Source organism: Mycteria americana, chromosome 1 (assembly GCF_035582795.1).
Source record: "Mycteria americana isolate JAX WOST 10 ecotype Jacksonville Zoo and Gardens chromosome 1, USCA_MyAme_1.0, whole genome shotgun sequence".
NCBI classification, from domain to species: domain Eukaryota; kingdom Metazoa; phylum Chordata; class Aves; order Ciconiiformes; family Ciconiidae; genus Mycteria; species Mycteria americana.
Window position 1 is genome coordinate 149,478,238 of NC_134365.1, and position 19,578 is coordinate 149,497,815.

The 19,578-nt window shown below is 39.0% G+C and overlaps 1 protein-coding gene across 19 annotated transcripts in view; it reads right to left on the bottom strand.

Annotated features, from left to right (window-relative positions):
• Positions 1-19,578, bottom strand: part of INPP4A (inositol polyphosphate-4-phosphatase type I A) — a 132,688-nt gene that overhangs the window by 21,764 nt on the left and 91,346 nt on the right. For 11 of the 19 annotated variants that reach the window (XM_075523776.1, XM_075523801.1, XM_075523717.1 and 8 more), the window contains 8 exons: positions 15,987-16,117; positions 15,533-15,637; positions 14,606-14,714; positions 12,896-12,913; positions 10,084-10,267; positions 8,506-8,724; positions 7,075-7,348; positions 3,815-3,847 (listed from right to left, as the gene is read on the bottom strand). In XM_075523776.1, the coding sequence (XP_075379891.1) occupies positions 3,815-3,847; positions 7,075-7,348; positions 8,506-8,724; positions 10,084-10,267; positions 12,896-12,913; positions 14,606-14,714; positions 15,533-15,637; positions 15,987-16,117 (1,073 nt within the window). The remainder of the gene's footprint in view (positions 1-3,814; positions 3,848-7,074; positions 7,349-8,505; positions 8,725-10,083; positions 10,268-12,895; positions 12,914-14,605; positions 14,715-15,532; positions 15,638-15,986; positions 16,118-19,578) is intronic. The other 8 variants (XM_075523849.1, XM_075523829.1, XM_075523857.1 and 5 more) reach the window with 7 other exon arrangements.

Below are 19,578 nucleotides of genomic sequence, written 5' to 3' on the forward strand. Positions count from 1 at the left end.
TATACAAAAATGTATCACTGCATGTGCATGTTCAAACATACCCTTTCACAGTGCATACGTGGACAGACAGTATGGAGTCCATCATATAACAGAAAGAGTGAACATCTGCTTAGCCATTTCTGTCAATGAGATTTCTCCCAAATATCTTGCCTTTGAATCTTTTGTGGACTCATACGTGTATCATTCAACTGCCTCACCATCTTACTGATCCTTGTTGCACCTCAGTGAGACAAGACAATGCTTGTCTCCCATTTGCAGCATAGGAATAATAAGGCAGAGAGGCAAAAAATTCATGTAGGTACACTTTTTTTAAGTGTCCTCTGTTTGCTGAGTAGCTTTGAAGGCTTAGAGCTAGCTAGCAAGAAACACTAAGTATAGTGATTTAGGTGGGAGTTAGCCAGATCCTTGGAAGTAGTTTGGAGCTTGACTTCCACTGAAATACATGAGGTATGTCCCAGAGGGACTCTCCTCAAGGTCCTACACAGGAGCACAGAAATGAAACTGGGTTGCCAAAGTCCTATTTTAGTACCCCAAACATTGTGCCTTCCTTCTCCCCAAGAGATTGCTCTTCCTTAAAATGCCCCACAAGCTCAATTTCATTTCTTTCCTTCTTTCATCTTTTGCCTTAATCAACCACCAATTTTAAAAACCCATTTCCATGACTGTACAAAAAATTATTCAGATGTTATACCAAAATCCATTCCCTCTGCAATATAAAAAGAAAAATAGAACAGTGCTTTGGTTTTGCCCTCCTTAATGTAAGGTTGAAACAGAAGAACACTTCTCTTTTTAAAGGGAGGGACAATGTGTTTTATTTTTAAAAAGCACCAGAGCTCACAAACAGAACACACACAACCCCCAGCCCAGTTGGGTGTAGGAACAAGGCAACGTACAGATCAGAACCTGCGTGAATGGGGCACTTCAGGCCCCTGAAAGGAAACTGTTCGGGATCTTGACTCAAAGGCAGGACTAAGAGCTAGTAATAATAAACATTCCTTTGATAACCAGCCAAAGAGGGGAACTTTGGAAGTCTGCTAACAGAAACATAACTGACAAGATTAACAGAACTATCCTTTTTGCTTCTGTTCTATGTGGTAGATAGATAACCTAATAAACAACACAAAGGGGAAGTTGTTTGGCTCTGTTCCATTGCCATTAAAAAAGCAGGAAACATCAAAAGAACAGGCAAGGAATTACAGCTTGTCTTTTATATTCTATTAAGTATTTTCTCTCAAAATAAACCAGATGCCATGATATGGCCCTGTGAACACTTAAAAAGCAAAACACAGATGATAACTAACAGTGTTTCTCTTACTGCATTTAAGAGCTTTTCTATAAACAAATGAGAATGACAAGAAGAACGGAAAAGATCTTCCAGCACATCATCATCATCTCATTGCCCGGATATACATACATACATACACGCAATGCAGTGGCTCGTCTGGGGTAATGAGCAAAAATCCTTTGTGATGTGTATTCTCTTGGTTTAAAACTTTGGCCATGAAAAAACAAACCCTTGTCAGTCTGCAAAATTCAATGCTTTTTGCTACCTACTTCACAGAGGTGTCACCTGTGTTCTTTTAATTTTTTAGTCAATGGTAGTTGCTATGAACAGTGAACAGGAATAAAAGGAATTGCACTCCCAGGCTCAAATCAGGTTGGAACATTTCACTGGTAGCATTTAAACAAATGTGAAAGGACTCTTAAGTGTTCAACTTTTGCCTGGATTTTCCTGTCCTTCTGTCTTCCTCTCATTAATTTTCCTAACAGACCTTATTACTGAAAGTATATTTTCTATCACATTAATCAATGGCACCTTCAAACACCAGGAGGCACTAATTCTAATGTGAAATCTACTCTGAGCTCTGCTCTTATGTTCTGTGAGGTGATCAGAACTTTTTAAAACTATTATAGACTCCAGTGGGCACATTCATAGGTAGGATGATTTGGCGTAGGGCCTGAAACAATGGAAATGCAACAAGTTGTTATGGATTTACAACAGCCGGAGACCTAGTCCAAACTAGCTGTTGGTATGCCTGGGACACAAATCCCGCTTTTTAACCAGAGGTTTCTAGTTCATGTTAAAAGTTATTCCATCTAAAAACTGGCATTGTACAAACTGGCAGGATGCCTGTCATTTGCTTTAGGCACTTTATATTGTACAGCAAGAGACAAATCCTGCAGTCTCCACTCAGACAGCTACAACTGAATTCTGGCTGGTAGATAAGGGCCAGACTCGGCCCTGTAAGTCTTTGCTATTTTTCTTATGACTGCTGCTGACCTACGTCATACCTTAATGTACACTTTGAAATGTGGCATTTTGTGTGCTGGGAAGGCCTGTGAGTTCACATAGTGGACCTTCTCTCACCATACACTACTGACTATTTTATAAAGAAAAAGATGTCTTGTTAAGAGAACCTAATACATAAAGCCTGTATAAATCAAGGGTGTAACGACAGGTGGGAAAAGTTTTTGCTTTTCCCCCCGCTCAGAGTCTCTCTTCTCCAGAGCAATAAAAATATTATTAAAATAACTGTCCTCCAGAGCCTAATATATTTTTAGTCTTTTGGTATTAAAAAACCCCTAGCATCCATAAAGCAAAGTACTGGGCACCCGCAGTTGCCCTTTGGTTTAGGTCAGGGTTGCAAGGACTCATGATCTCTAAAAAAGAGAATTATTAAATAAGTGGTAGTTGCTTAGCCCTGATCCAGTAAAATACAATCAGCAACCCACTTAAGCACAAAGTCACGTCACATTCGGCTTCAGAGGGAAGCAAGCATTAAGCGCTTCACTACACTGCAGCTTCAGCCACTTAAACTTAAGATGCAGTTTTGGGTATATCTGGGTACCCAGCTGGGGTAACCTGACTGCTTTTAATTACTCCCATCTTAAAAGTAAATAAATAGCATTAATTTATGCAACGCATTCATATTTTGCAAAAACTAAAGGGATGTTCCAAGAATTAAAAACTTGTGGAGTCATTTATTGATTAAAAACACTTTCTTAGTCATAGAAGGAAACAGGGTGGACAGCTGAGAAGAACATTAATATACTTCGTGAAGATGAAAATCGGACCCGCACTGCAGCTTTATTTCCCATTGGTTTCACTAAATGCAGGAGCCCATGCTGTAACAGTTCAAAGACTGAACCTTCACTGAACTCAGGCTAAACTACTCTCAAATGGGAGAAATTATAGCCATCTAGGTGGGAGAGAGTGGTATTACAAGAGGAATATTATTCAGACCTTGTAAGTGCAACACCAGTGTGCGGGAAGTGCAAGGAGAGAGGAAAGAAGGCTAACAGAGGGATGAAAAGTCTCCTGAATTCTGTATTCTGAAACATTAGTCTTGCAGTGCCCAACACTGCTTGGTGCGCACCCATAACAGAGAGAGTCTCCATCAGCCTTGTTGACTGCTCCGTGTTCTGCTCAAGGACTCATTCAGAAAGGCCAGCTCAACAGCACATATGAAAGGGCATGTCTGAAATGCCAGACTCCCAGACTTCAATGACATTTGGAACAGGCCTCAAATGATTCTCACCCACAACAGTTTGCTAAAACACATCAACTGGAGAAACCAAAGAGACCATGAACAAGTGCTCTCCCATACCTGGACATGAGAAGTTACCAGATACCCCCTTGCACTATTATTTAGGAAAATAATAACTTCTCAATATGCTTAGGTAAGTCATGTGATATTGCAGAGCATTACCATTTGAAAATGGTCAACCTTAACAGCAAGGCACTTGTTCAGTTGTTAATTATGAACCAAACCCTGCAATATTCAGAAGAAGCAGAAGCCATGAATGCACATACCTGGGCCAGATTCTTCCGGAGCGGGGCTGCAATCTGCACAGAAATGGAGGGGCAACATGCATGATTAAGGAGCAGCAACACAGTCTAAACATAAGCAACTCAAATGCTCAGTGCCAGGGTTCTCAAACACTTTCACCGAGGGAAGAGGAGCTCAGCAGAGATACTCCTTTGCCTGCGGGCACCGAGGGCATGGGGCTGTCTCCGCCACTCCACTGTTTCTGATCAGATGAACACCTGGATGGGGACTTGGAGGAAAGCCAGTACCCGCTAGCTCAGGGGCTCTCTGTGGATTACCAGCAAGTGCACTGTCAATCCCCAGCGATCCACAGGCACAATTTGAGAACCCCTGGTTTAGTGCAGTTATAGAATAAGCTGGCAGTAAGGCTGCTAAACAGAATAGCAAAAGACTAGCAGTAAGTTCAATGCACTTAACAGAAAATGACGTTATGGCACCCACAACGCAAGAGTAATAAACAGTACTTTGCTATCTTAGCCAAATTTCTGTTATACAATTTCTGAGACAGTTAACACAAGCATTACATTGTATATGAAGGGCTGAAACCTCACCAGTGAAGCCTGTGAGTGTTCCACACTCACTTCATTGGGAAGAGCAAGCTGTCAGATGAAAATACACTACAGTGCAATGCAAACAGTAAAAAGATAATACACACCCTGTTATAGCAAGTCTTGCATTAATGAGAAGTAGTTTATTAAGCTAACAGGATTTAAACTTCTGTTGTTTATATCTAGATTCACTAGTCAATGAATTACGAATTTGAAAATAACAACAGAAAATATCAAATTCAATTATATGCATTAGGACAATCAGCTGAGCTAGACAATCCAAGATAAAAATCTCTCAGTAAATTAAAACTCATCGTGTTCATTAAAGAAGCTATATGCCCCCATGCAAGTTTAGTAATGAATACCTAAGCCTATAACAAAAATAAATTTTAAAATAATTTCTTAAGTCTCCCTTCTAGTATTTCAGGCAGTATTTTCTTTCACAAACATTCATTTCTAGAGAGATCCTCTAAAGTCCTTCAATAACATTCTACTGTCTCTCTCTTACCAATTCTGGAACTATCTTGGTTTGCTTGTTTTACATTGCAAAAATTTCTGGCTGCTCTCTGCTCAGTGTCATTTATTCAAAACTCAGAATTACTAACACAAAAAGTGTCAGTTCTTTGAACACATGACAAAGAAAAACTTTAAAATGTTGTGATTCTGCACTTAGAGACAGGATGTTCTTTGTCCTTCAATCATTCCCATGATCAGTTGTGGAAAGTGACAGTGAAAGGGAATTAACAGGCCAGATTTGGCGTGGAGTCAAGGAAAGTAACTCAATGGGAAAATTCCCATTGATTTCAGTAAGACCAGTTTTTTTCATAGTATTGAACCTGTTCCTCTGTCAAAAATAGTTACCATTAATTAGGAACTACATCTGATGAGAATGTGATCAAGTATTCGGCTTGCCCTGGCTTATAATAAACTTCCCAAGTGCAATTCAAATTGCTGATTAAGACCTACGAACAATGTTTGCACCAGATACCTAAGAAACAGGATTCCCTCTCCAGGATTTTTAAGTTAAATTCACCCAACGTTGGTTGACAGTCAGACTTCAGATCTAGTCCTTACAATTAGTTAGCACTGGGAAACGGCAGCAAGCCCCTTAGCTTTAAAGCTTGTGACAATTCTTGATTTAATGTTTCTGTCCCAGGTTCTGTGGATTAAATGGAAAGACTTTTTCCTATTTTGGGCAAACAGCAGGGAAAGGTTACAGAAACTCTTGGCACAAACAAACCCTTTGGTAGGTAAGGGCAGCTAATTCCACTTTTATATGGCATAAGTGTCAAGATCCAGAGCAGATTTAAAAGAGTGACTGAAAAATGAAAGAAAATTATTGTTTTAAGATGCTTTCAGCATTGAATTGGCTTGGGAAAAGCTTCTGATATCACCCACCACAGATTTTTCCTATTGTTTTTAATATTAAAAATCCACAACTTTTAATCATTAATATGAAGCTGCATTGAATTTTACTGATAAAACTTTCATGTAAATACACAGAAAACTTCATGTAAACTAGCTAGCAAATAAAAACATTTAAAGGTAAACTGGCAGAAGAAATGTAGTCAAAGATTAATAGAGAACACATTCTGAAACAAGAACCAACTCTCTTATTCCTTTATAATACACAAAAATGTCAGTCTAATCTAGAAAAACATGATCATTTAAGATACTAAGCAAATCATATGTAACATGTACAAAGCTACACAAAAATATATTAACATTTATTTTAGCTTCCTTCTTGCTTTCTTTTTCTCAAGGCACTGCCTCCCACTGCAACATTAACAATGGGATGGACAGGAAGTCACAGACACATGTGAGGGACAAAGGGCCATCAAATGATAAGACAGAACAGGAAAAAGGAAATGAAAACACAAATCAATCTTTCTAAAGCTTAACTTGGCACACCTGCTCTATTAAGTGGCCAAATCATAGTGACCACATGTAAAGAATGTGAGAATAAGTGAAATAAGTACATATGTAAATGAAATAATTCTGAAATTTAATGCACGGCTGCAAAACTGTCAACCTAAACTGGTAAGGATATCTTTCATTCACATGCTCATGGCATTATGCTGGATTCAATCAGGATTATTCCACTGAGAGCTTGCACTGACCAATTCCTACCTTCCAGCTACAAGAAGTCTAACTAATTGAGTACCTCAGCACCACAGCTTTTGACAATTTGGGTTGAAATTTGCTTTAAACTCCAGTAGGTTCATCCAAGTTCAGCTCAGTCTAATGGGGCTGCTTGGCTCCTCTCCTATGCTTTGGCAGCCCAGCTGGGACCCTTAGTGTTGCAGTAGCACCTGCACTTCTCTCATGTTTTATTTATTTATTTATAGAGTTTTGATTGCTGCAAAGAAGCTGAAGCCAACAGGAAAGCTACCAGAGGTGGTGTTTGACATATGCTAACCCAAACACCTGTTTTACCAGCTTAAAACACCCAGCATGAAAACCAAATGCCACTGTCATCAATGGATTTGGCAATGATTTCAGTGGGATCAGGATTTCAAAATAAGTAATGGGCTTAGCAGCTTGCAGTAGCTGCAGCACCAGCCCTTTCTGCCTGACATCAGTGCTTAACACCACCACTGAACTAGGAACACATGGAAGGATGTAACAGAGGCTTAGGAATGATGCCAGCGCACAGGAAGAGAGCAGCAGTGAGAAGCAGTGTTTGCCATACGCACTTGTCTTTCTGAGAGAATGGCATGCACAGGATGGTGTGGATGAAGGTGGTGGTGAGGATGATGAAGGTGGTGAGGATGATGAGGTCTCATTTAAATCTTCTGGATTTATCCAGTAGGCACGAGTGTCCCGATTACCTTTCTTACTAGTACAGCTGATGTCACACTGGAAAACATCTTCACAGCTGTCACTTTGCAAGCGCTCCTTCTGGAGAAGTTTGTCCACTCTCTGTATAATACACTCCAGACTTTTGTCAACATTCAACCAAACTTTCTCCTTAAAAGAAAACATTTCTTTCTCAATTTAAAAAGAAAAGAGACATTGGGTAACAAATCCCTTGGCAATGTTTTTCCTCCTGTGATTCTCGTCACAATCCTCTGCAAAGTTTCCTCTGGGCTATCGTGTTTACATTTGTGCACACACAAACTCTGGATATATAAATAATGTATACCAGCATGTCAACAATATGTAGCGACATGATGTGTGTGGTAAATTGCAAAGCTATTTTCTAAATAAATTTGCTGAACAATTTTAAGTGCCTCTTCCTGCACTATTATTCCAATTTCCATTTGGCGCTATTGTTTATTCTTGAAACTCATGTTTGACATAATAATTGTATGCAATCACACATCTTTTTTCCTATATTACTCAGTGAATAACAGAAAAAAATTACTGTATTGTATTACTGTCTAAATAACTGAATTGGCTTTATTCGTATCTCATTACTGTGAGTTTGACTATAAGTGAAAGTATGCCAAAACAATTAAAACTGGCAAGGATCCATTTCCAAAATGAATTGGATCTCATTTTGCAATTGATATTTCACAATATTAATAATTGTTTTAATTAATCTCGACTATTTTTGAGATTTCATTAACTTCTGTTTATATTATACTATGACAGAATTTACACAGCCCAATTCTCATTTCAATTGGCAGTGTGGTTAAGGAAAACCATTTAAATACTTTGTGCAAACAGTTTTAAAATGCTGTTCATAATCAAAACAGAGATGGACTGCAAGTTCTAAATATTTAGATGAGAATAAAAAATAGGAAGGCTGAATTGTATAGCTAACACACACAAAACATGCTTTACTTTAGAGAAGTGTAAAAGCCCTTTGTAGTACGGTCAGTTTTTTAATTTAAAAGCTATTTACTTTCCCTTGGAACCAACTTGAGAAAAGCCATGCACCTACTGTAATGATCTCTGCTGTTCAGGAGAACCAGAAATATTTATTAAGGCCTGTTTGTATCCCCATGCCAAGGAGTAACTGAGCATAGGACAGAGGCAACGTCTTTTCTAGTTGACCAATACCTCCAAAATACTCATCCTATGCATATCTGGTGAGCAGTTACAGAGCTTATAAACAAAAGAACACAGCAAATAAAAACTAAAAACAAGAAAATAATCATAACTCCACTGAGCAAACGTACCCATTCCTCTTCATGCCAATCCACCTGCAGAGAAGATCGGCTATTTCTTCCTGTCCATCTGGCCACAAGTGTATCTTGATCATTCCTCAGCATCACTTGCTCCCCTTCTCCAGAGGTTGGAGATGCTTTTGAAGCTATATAGTCTGGCCTTGCAGCATTCAGTCCATGTATTGAATTTGCCAACAGCTTGCAGTCACAGACTGTGACAAGTTGCCGGGTCTAAAAAGCAATAACCCCCCCCACATTTTAACAACTTTTCATTATTCCGTACACAACTTATACTATATTTTTTTGCAGAAAAAAAAAGGAACTAGTATTCTGTAAAAGAAATTAATCGTTGTTTAGGAGTCTCTAAGCTGCTTTCAAAATAATTTTACAGAATGGCCCTAAAAAGCAATATAGGATACCAAAACACAAATGGTACGTTTCCAAAGTCTGTACTACTATATTAGCCTTGCAATTGTTGAAAATTTCACTAATAAATGTGCAATTCACCTTTATTTGCACTTCACTTTCCGTTTGATGAAAGCTTAGAACACTGTGCAGACATTTGTATACCCCGCACAATAGTTGCCACGCCAGAGAGACCATGCTTCACCTCCACCATCCTGTCTCAAATCATAACAAAACTTAAGAGGAGGGCTTAAGATATAACCCCCTAATCAATGCAACTTGTTCCCTGTCTTATTTAGTGGTGTTGTGTTAAAGGATTTCTGTAAGTTACGTGAATATGAAAAGTATCTGGTCTGTGCGTCTATTAAAAAAAGAAAACAACAAGCCCTTACGATGTTATATATACACGTTGTCCAGCTGTAGAAAATCCCACAGATCAGTTATACACACTATACTAATTTAGAGTGAACGTTATAATAAATAATACATTTACATGGGGTCACATTATTTTTTGCACTCTACAAAGTTGTATGCATATCCTCTCCACTGGGACAACTTATGGCAAGCTGATTGGCCATTACTCCCATTTACAATCTTCAGATGTGCTTCAGGGACAGAAGTCGTCAATAAAAGTGTATTTGGTTATTTTGTCCCTGTAAATAAGATTATGTTCAGCTGTGGGCCCAGTCTGGTTTCTGTTAGCACCCATCAAGAAATAACTGATTCACATCACTATAATTCAAGCAAAGGCTGTGTCACCATTACTCCTAATTTCACCAGTGGAAAAATACAGAATTGTTTCATTAACTTTTACCCAGTTGCTGCTGCTTGACAGATGACTCAGAGGAACATTAAAAAAAAAGCAGGTGGTTATGGAGAAAAGGGTATAAAAGAAAGTGAAGAATGCACATTTCTGGAATATGATGAATGAATAGAGGGAAGCAGAGGACATTGCTCTCCACTGCACTCTCAAGAGGAGGCGAAGGCAAGAGTATGAAGAGACAACCTAAATAAAAAGCAGCAAATTTTAAAGGCTGGTCTGATTTTGCTTTTTCTTTACGACTGTACACATTACAATACACTACTGAACAAGGTAAAATAGATGTTTCAAAAAAACCTACTAAAGAGACAGACAGAGAAAAAAAATACACTGTGCTTCGGTGTGGCAATGTATTATTCTCCTACCTTGTCAGCTAGGATGGCAAGTGTTCTTTCAAGGCCATTAGCTGATCTATCCTTGGCAGCTCTTGAGAGCCTTTCTGCATAGTAACTGACTTGCGTTTTCAGGGTGTTGATTTGTGCAATAATTTCCTTTGCTCTAACAATATCCTGTGGGATGTATATTATAGACTGGGAACTTGTTGAAGTGCTGAAAAAGAAAGACTGATTTTAGGGGGAAAATTGATCTAGAGGTACACGCATTACAGAGACATGCTGGGGAATTAATGGCAGACAACAAAAATTTACCTAAGCTAGCAATCAACAGTGAAAGGCCAGTGGGCAATTGCACAGTAGGAACATGATCCTAGAGCCTTCTCTGCCTTTACTGAAAGCATTCAGATGCAGATTTACTAATCCCTTATGCCAACGGGCTGTGGGCAGAGCTTGTATACCAGAGGGACAGTTTTGCTGAGGAGAATGTGGGTGATAGATTTTGCCATCAGATACAGAAACACTGTTTGCAGAGAGAGCTTGCCCCACTCTCCCTCTCCTTACACACACAGACACTTCACTGAGGCCTGGTTTACAAAACTGTTTTACCACATAGCTACTAGCACCATGAAAAGAAAATCTGCACTCCTTCCAACACAGAAATGCTACCCAGATCCGTAATGCAAACACTGTGCTATTAACAAAAAATCCGACTAGTATATCCTTTCCTCTGTTGCAGGCCTGATTCAAGTTACACCACCAAAAGCAATCTTATGATATATAAAAAACAAAGGATATCTCCAGACTAATCCAAGGACTCTGTCCTTGGTGTAGCTTCTGTTAGCACACACTTAGTATACTAAACTAGGGACATGATACAACTATCCCTATTATAAACTCAGCTGTAACTATATAAAGCAATACCAGATTTTGGCCTTTTCCAAATAGTAAGGGAATATACCAATATACCAAATACCAATAAAACATATCTTTATATTGGGATACTGCAGCTCCACTAAGACTGCTTACTTGGCAGTGGAGGAGAATAGTTTATGTCCTCTAAGTTTAGATGTCTACAGAAGTTGCTTATCCAGTCCAAGACAGATGCCTGGACTCTGTCTGGAACTGCTGGAGAGAGAATAACACTTCTAAAGGGTGATTTAATCCTACCTGAGAAGAGCCGTTCACAAAAGCTGCCTTTTAGCTTAGAAAATTACTTTAAGCTGAAGTTGTGCTCTTAGTTAACTATTTGGAACCAACCCACCACTACTCCCTTTGGCAGGCAATATGCTGGCTTTTTTCCTCCCAGTAGGAAAGCTGTGCAAAGATCAGGCCTTTACATCAGCTCCAGCTGTGACAAGTGTGATGCCCATTCACGATGTGGCATCAAGCATGAGGTGACACCAATTGTACGTTATTTTAATTGTATTCATTTTTTCCAGTCATGACAGGCTTCAGTGTAGTAACAGCACAGAAGAACCTACTGTTCGCACCAATCTCAGCACTGTTTGATGGACACGGCTACGCTGAGAGACTACATAGACAGGAGTTTCTTTTCCAGGCATGGTTACCTCAGATCACAACCTCTAAGGAGTGTGAATTCCTCTGCCACCCCTAGAGCAATGCTGTTAATTTCTGCAGCGTGTCTGTGAGGTAAGATAGGAGGGTTGCATGGGGCACGCTTTAAAATCATTGCCACAAATACAAGTTCTTGTCCCTTAACTGGTATTAAGGCAAGGGGGGAGCCTAATCCCAGTGTCTGTCTGAGCTCTATTACAAGAAAAGACAGGGGATTTGTTTTCAAAGGATATAATGCAGAAGTGATTCTTGAAAGAGTTTCCTTATTTGTGTCCCTCTGGTCACACACCTGAGTGGAGCAGAGAACAGCCACTCCCCAGTACTGCTACGCCATACAGCAAGTTAATCTCAGCCTTTAGGACTTTCCCTGTACATGATTTGTGCTCTCTATTGACCGGTGATGTTAGTGAAAATTCCTCTGAGCAATTTCTTTCCACGACAGTGTGGTTAACATGCATAAAGACGTATTTGGCAGGAAAGGCCATGCAGCATATTGAGATTTGATTTAGAATTATTGCATTTTTAATCACAAACATTTGCTGGGATGATCGGGGGGAAAATTTATGGTGTAAAGTTCACATATATTTACTTTCCAACCTGCAATTGCTTTTTCAAATGAACAGCTCTCCTTGTACTATATCAGCAAACTGTAACACAGCCTTGAACTCTCAGTGAATTAGAGGTTCAACCTTTACTATGAGTAATTTAGAGCAGAACTTCTGCACTGTTGAACCATCAAGTAATGTTTCCTTTTCAAAGTAGTGAACACCACAACATGAAGAAAAATAAACAAAAGTTAAATGAAAATGTTTAAATGAAGACATGGGTTACAAATATATAAACCATGCCCAATCTATCACAATAGAGACTTAAAAATACGGAGAGTTATCTTAATTATCTTCCACCTCTGGCAGAACGTTTCTCTCTCCAGGCAGTTTTCACTGGAAATAACAGAGGAGAAGATATAAAATCCTTGCATTCTGATCTTCAGCATTCTAACTTCTTATGATCAGAGAGAGCCAGGAAGCTAGCTGTTCATTACAAACAAACATTGCAGATGAAATGAAATTCATTCACACATCATGTTCTACAAAGCAGCTACAATTACTTAGAGCACAATTAGGGATGCCATGATGCATGACATTAAAAAGCCCTGCACACTTTAAAACACACCAGATCTTTGCCAAAGAAAAGAAAGAAAACAAAAATAAAACAACCCAAAGAACAGAAACCCTCTCTACAGAACTCTCAGAAACAGAAAACTCACCAACACTCCTCATAACTGCTAAAAAAAACAAAAAACCAAAATAAAATTAGCAGATTGTTAGCAAATACCAAAAGCAGAAAACAAAACAAAGGATGTTTGGGGAAATAACTTATTTGAGTTATATTTTCAACAAGGTGGGTACATAACGATTAAACTTGTAAGCAAAAAGCACAGATTGCCAGATGCCCACATGTTGTTCTGGGGAAATGTTGTGGATGCACCAAGCACAGTTTTGCCAATGAAAGGAGAAAGAACTGAACAGTATCTATGTAACGGCGAAACTGAGGAGATGGATCCCAGTTCTACTATACTGGCTTTTATGATAACATAGAAGTACTTGAAAGGAAAGTTATTCTTCAAATGTTGAACCTGCAGTTTTCATGGACCCAGAAAGAACAGTTCTGTAAAGCTTAGAGGAAAAGTACTGGATAGAAATTAAGCTCTCTGATCACTTAATTATTGGGGGCGGAGGGGAACCACAAACCAAAACCAGAAGACATGGGAACTTAGATACTGCAGGATTGAGGCCCACTCCAGTAGCTATGCTGACAGAAGGAGGTTATTTCAGAAGCAATAATGGCATCAAAAGAACAGGAAGGGTGAGCCTAGCGTATCAGTGTTTCCAGGTTTACAGTTTCCTCTAGTCCCATCCTAGCACACTCTGTAAGTCAGGAATAATTACACCAGGCATATTTTTGCACCAATCTTTTTATCAGTACATGTCTGACTGATGTTCACAAGATGCTGCTATTCACTTCTCCACTGCCAAAACTAATTCTGCGATTGGCAGAGCCTGGTTGCCACATCACTCTCTTCTCCCATCAGCTCCAAATCCTACAAATCCTTTCTTTGGAAGGGGATTATCAAGGTCTCCTTTTCCCTGGCTACAATGACTCCTTGTCCTGCTGCTCTCATTGTTCCTTAAATTCTCCGTACTGCAGCAAAAGTAATGCAGACCCAGACAGCATTATCTCTTCCTTGGGGGCTGGAGTGGGTGCCAAGCAGGTTTCTCTCTTTAGCATGTGTGACTTTCCCAATTTCTGCCTCTTCCTCTCTACATATGGTTGCACTTCCAGAGAGGTCACTAGACAATCCCTGAAGACAGGACTGTGGAGGTCAAGTATCCTGCCTGTAGAGCAGAGTGCGGCCAGATTCAGAATTCTAATCTGTGCATAAACCTTGAGGCAGTACAGAAAAGCCTTCAGCAGCAGTCCCAGAACTAAACCCAAGCTGCCAACAAGGAATTTGCCTATCAGTCACAGCTGTTCTGTACTAAAGAGAGCTCAGCAACAGGACCTTGAAGCTATGAGAGGGGTGAAAGTCTCCTGAAAATAATGGGTTGAAAGCATGATGTAGTGCAGCTGAGGAGGTTCTACAGACAAATCTTCTAATCCACAATTAGGCAGAACCCAAACCCAACACCTAAAATAGCTAAACTAAATGAACTAACAAGTATTCAGGAAAATTAAAGATTTCACTAAACAGACTATTAGAAAAGGCCCATCAGTAAACAAACAAATATGGTAATATAAAGGGGAAACTGTTTTCCCTCTCCTTCTTTGGAAAAAAAAACATGGAATAATCTTCACATTGTATAGTAGAACTATTGAATGAAGTGCAACAAAACCAGAGAATGGAATGATTTTCCAAATCACTGAGCATGGACCAGGAGGAAAAGGCATGATAACAGCTGACAACATTTCTACTTACTGTTTCTTTGCCTCTTCAAATTTATGCAGCTTTTTCCGCAAGCCACCTGATTTAAAGCCTTGACAATGAGCTGCTGGTGCTCCTATGGTGACTATGTCGTAGTTCTGATCTGGGATGGACAAAAAGGACTTACAAATGAAAGCTTGTCATCTTTACTATGGACAAACAATTGCGGAAATTCAAAACCTACTCTGAAAGTAATTTTTTTAAAGCTTTGTGCCAGTGTTTTGAAGAACATGGAAAACCAAATTGTTTTAGAGGGCCTGGAAATCCATAAAGTACTTCTGAGGTGAAAGAACCATACTTGAATGCAGGTCCTCTGTTTCTTAATCTGGAAGACTGACAGTGAAAAAGAAGCCTTGAACATTGGTCTTTACACAAAGCCTGCCATTACTGGAATCCCTCACATGGATACATGGGACAAGTGTCTGTCCATGGTTAGTGGGAACTACTGTTAAAAGGAGGGAAAACCTAGGTTATTTATGAAGAAACAAGCTTGATGTGAACGAACTAGTGTGATTTTGCATAACTGTACATGATGGTTCCAGAGAAAAAGCATATAGGCTCAACCAACAAAAAACAGACAGAACTTTTGCTATTCTGCTACAATCCAAAATGACTGGAAGGCACACAGCAGCTTAATCCAATACATTCCCTAGTAAAAAGGCTGACTTGTGTCACCTAGGGTCCAGTTAACTCCAGAACCTAGTTTTGCCACCTGTAGAATAGTGATAACTATACTTACACCCCTTCTTTTGCACAGAGATTTGGAATCCGAGGACAGAAGATGCTACAAAAATGCCAAGTAGCATTAGCACTACAGACCAGTAGTTTGTAGAAACTTGGCTATATGGTTGAGGATGGAAATAAAAAAATGGAGAGAAAAGCAACAGAATAAGGTGAAGAAAGAGAAAAAGAAACAAATACCTGATCCTCCATCATCCTGGACTCTCATTCTCTGTATATGTAAATTCGTAGGAACAAATTCCAATTTTTTATCAGCTTTCAAGCTACTGGCTTTAAATGAAGGACCTGAGAAATACAGGAGAAAAGTAAGCACAAAAACCTTCTGCTTATGCTAAAATATTCAAGGAGTTTCATTCATCATTTGCTACATGCTGAAAGTAAAGCAGAGAAAAAAAAATGGTATCTTTCTGTTACTGTTCATAATTGTTCTCTACTTTCAGGGTAAAATAAGAGAATGAATAAAGCAGACAAATATGCCCATCATTAGCAAACTTAAAATAAATGTTAATAAAGAAAAGAAATCTAAAAATAATATTTTTTACTCATCAAACTAAACCATTCTGGATTCCCAATTTCAGAGAACCACTAACAATCATGGTTGAGAAGTATCATGTTATTATGAAAAAGAAATCACCTTTATACTGGTGCAAGTCAGTTAGATTTTCCTGATAAGTTAAAATAATTGTTTGGTACTGAGTAACTATTTGTCGACGAAGGCTTTCCCAACAAGGAGACAGTTCTCCCAATTCTTCTAGTTCACAAACCCTAGGGAAAAAGAAAGAAAAGGAAAAAAGAGAGGTGTTTAGCTCCATTGTCCACTTGACCAAGAACGAGTTTCACATTTTATCAATGTAGCACCATCCTCAGCTGACACATTCTCAATTCACTCTGGTCTAACCTAGTCACCGGACTGGAATGCTTCCAAACGTATGTCCCAAAGCACAGCTGTTGAGCTCTACCCCAAGGTACATAGGTTCCTCACAAGCAGAATACACCGTGTTCCCTCCCAGGAGCCTCACGTGTTGGTCAAAACCAAAGCTTCCCACCCTTCTGCAGGAGCTCCCAAACTATATGATGATTTGCAAATGACAGGCACTGTCATCATGTCAGGTGACCTGGGACAATGAGGACCTTTTTAGGCTACTCTACTGAACTTTGGTGGCTTTCAAATTAAATCAGAACTGTGACAGAGCTTAAGTAGGAGATTAGCACCTATCTAACATTAGGTACAAGGAGTATCTGCACTGGCCAGGTATCTACACTACAGTTTTCAAGGCCAGGCAGGGAAGGTCTCAGAAGTGTAAGCATTAATAAGGGTTTGGAGAGACAAAAGATGAGCCAACAAAACCTGGATCAAAGATTCCGGATTTTAGGCACTCCAGTTTCACTGTAGGTGGAATAAAGGACGACTGGGTACCCCCAGATACGAACAGGAAAACCCCTGGCTTTCCCATTGCACCCTGACTGCTGGGTTTTCAGTCACACATGGCAATCCTGCGTTACATACTGTTCCCCGACAGTGCTGCTGACAAAACATTCAGTGTATTTCATGTCATGCTTGTATTACTGTCTTCTTGGATTAAGGTATTATTTAGAATAAAGGAAGAACGGAAAAAGTAAACAAGTCAACACCAGACACAATTCAACAGCACATTACCCCAAAAAAGGCAGAACAATCATCTGTCAAAAGGATCCAGCAGTTCTTTTTGCAGTTCTCTCAATATCCCTAATCCACAGTTTTAATCAATTGTCGGTATATAATTTAAGACAGCATTTCACAGAACAATTTCTACTCCACAGTATTTAGGATGTTATCAAAAGGAAGCAAATTTCCAAGAAAAACATCAGACTGATTTGCCAATAGGCAACAGGGTAAACTATATTTATCAGTGACTTGGAAAAAGACATTTCCAGTTTCATCTTGTAAACTGCTTCTGCATAAGATGCTATTATGACCACCTTGTCAACCTCCCTGCTCAAAACAAGCCATGCATTTGAGCCCACGTCTTTGTGAAGTAAATTCACAGCTTAACACTTTAAGTTTACTTGTTTGTCCCATAGGGCTAAGACAGCAGGGGATGTGCATGCCATAAATAATTAGGTAGTCAAAATACCCCCCCGGTTAGACATTTCCTTTCAAAGAGCTCTCTCCCAGAAGGGCTTTATGTAAAAGACAGCAGTTGTGATTACCCAAGGACATTTTAAAAGTCAGCAGGATGTTAAGACAGAAGCAGCTGTGCTTGTGTAGCTGTCTGGCACTCCTCTGGGCTGCAGCACAGAGAATGGAGAAAAGAGCACTTGGCCAAATCTGAGAGATCCTATGAATACAAAGTGTGATCGTGCTATTTCCCACACTGTAACAAAACAGGGCACTAATTCAAAATGAACATGACAGTAACCCACCTTACAGAAAAATAATAATTCATTAGAAATATAAAAAGCACTGACAGAAAAGAATTCTGCATGTCATTGAGGGTAACCTCAACTGAACAGAGAGAAGGGAGTCTTTCTCGCTAATTACACAAAAGTCATATTTACCTCTGAGCCACGCAATTCAGAGCATACAAAGTTGTATTAGCAATTACCTGGGCTGTTATTAACCTGCAACTGTATACAATATGCATACATCAATCTCTATGTGATTTTAGCAAGACCCTCTAAGCAGTCATATTTCATGGCTAACGCCTTAAGAAACTTCACTGCCCACAGTCTTACAGGAAGCCACATCTTTTTTCCCCATTCACCCTAAATTCTCCTCTTCACGTCCTTAAACTACATCCATCAGAGATGATACCTTATGGGTAAGCCTGCCAACTCTTTACAATATTATAGCTGTACCTTGTAATGAATAGGTGTTTTTAAATGTACTGTGAGGAAAGCTGTAGAGAACCAAAGATATAAAATAAACTATGAATAACCCATGTCTAAATGTGTAATGGCATATACCAAGCCCCCTCCATCAAGGTTATAGCAGGACAGCTATGCAAGACACAGCATTCATTCTCTAGAATCTAAAACGTGACAATTCTTACTAAGTGCACGTCACTAAAAACCAAAACTCAACAGCAGAAAAAAAAAACCCACCAATGTGAACTTTGGAAACTCAAACAGTCATGTCATGCATTAGTTCTTCCATACATTACAAAAATTCATTGCCGCCTTCTTGTGAGAATTTATCATTTTTGCAAAATATGAAATTACTTGAAAACACCATAGACTAATTCAGCCTGCTCATATGGATTAACACATGATTTTCTTTCACAATATCCTGAAGGAATTGCAATGTATTAATATAGGATACTGAGAGTACTAGATAGTTTTAATTAAGGTCAGACTTAATTAGGCCTCTAGGAGTAGAGTCAAACACAGCCAAAATAAAAACCCAATACTCAGAAATACAGCTAAAATTCTTTTACCATCCCAACCCTGGCTTTTATAAAGAATACATAAACCATTATGTTTGCAAACCACAGCCTACAAATGTAGGGAAGTAAAAGTCATAAATGGGTATGTTGCCTGGAAAAGGGTTAATTACTTCGAAAAGAAGCAAATTCAGAATAAACCTACAAAATGCTTAACAGATTTCCTTCTCCCTCCCACCTCCTAAAATGGGAAAAAGTCATTACTGTCCTACAGTGTCTCATTTTACTTTCTTTTATTCTGTTTGTTTTCCATTCAAAACTACTCTTCTGACTCTCAAAGCCATCTCAGCTCACTGAGAGGAATCAGTGCTCCTGTCATTTATCTTTGCTCTGCTTTCATAGCACAGAAGTCAACTGACTTTTTCAAAGTTCACCTTCAAAGTGATTCTGATTTTTCTTCTCTGTCTGCTACTCTAATTACTCATTCCTCCTCAGCTAGTTTCTATGTTGTCTTTGTTCCTTTCTCAAAATTCTCAGCAGCTGGAGTTATTACTCTTTCATTTATGCTGTGTCGTCTATCCAGAATTCCCCCCACCTATGAAACATTGAGATATGTTTTATTTTTAATTCAAATTAATTTTTCTCTTTATATTAAAAATAAACTATGTTAAAAAACCAAAGTCTATTGAAGTATATAAATGATTGTATATATAAAAAGATAATGTATTCTAACGTGCTGGTCCTAATACAGTCACACGACTATGGAATAACATATTCTGTGGCTTTATCAATACTTTTGTGAGAGGAACAGATAACCCCTAAGTGCAGATAACTGCAGTATGATCCTAAGTGTTCGCTCTGCCA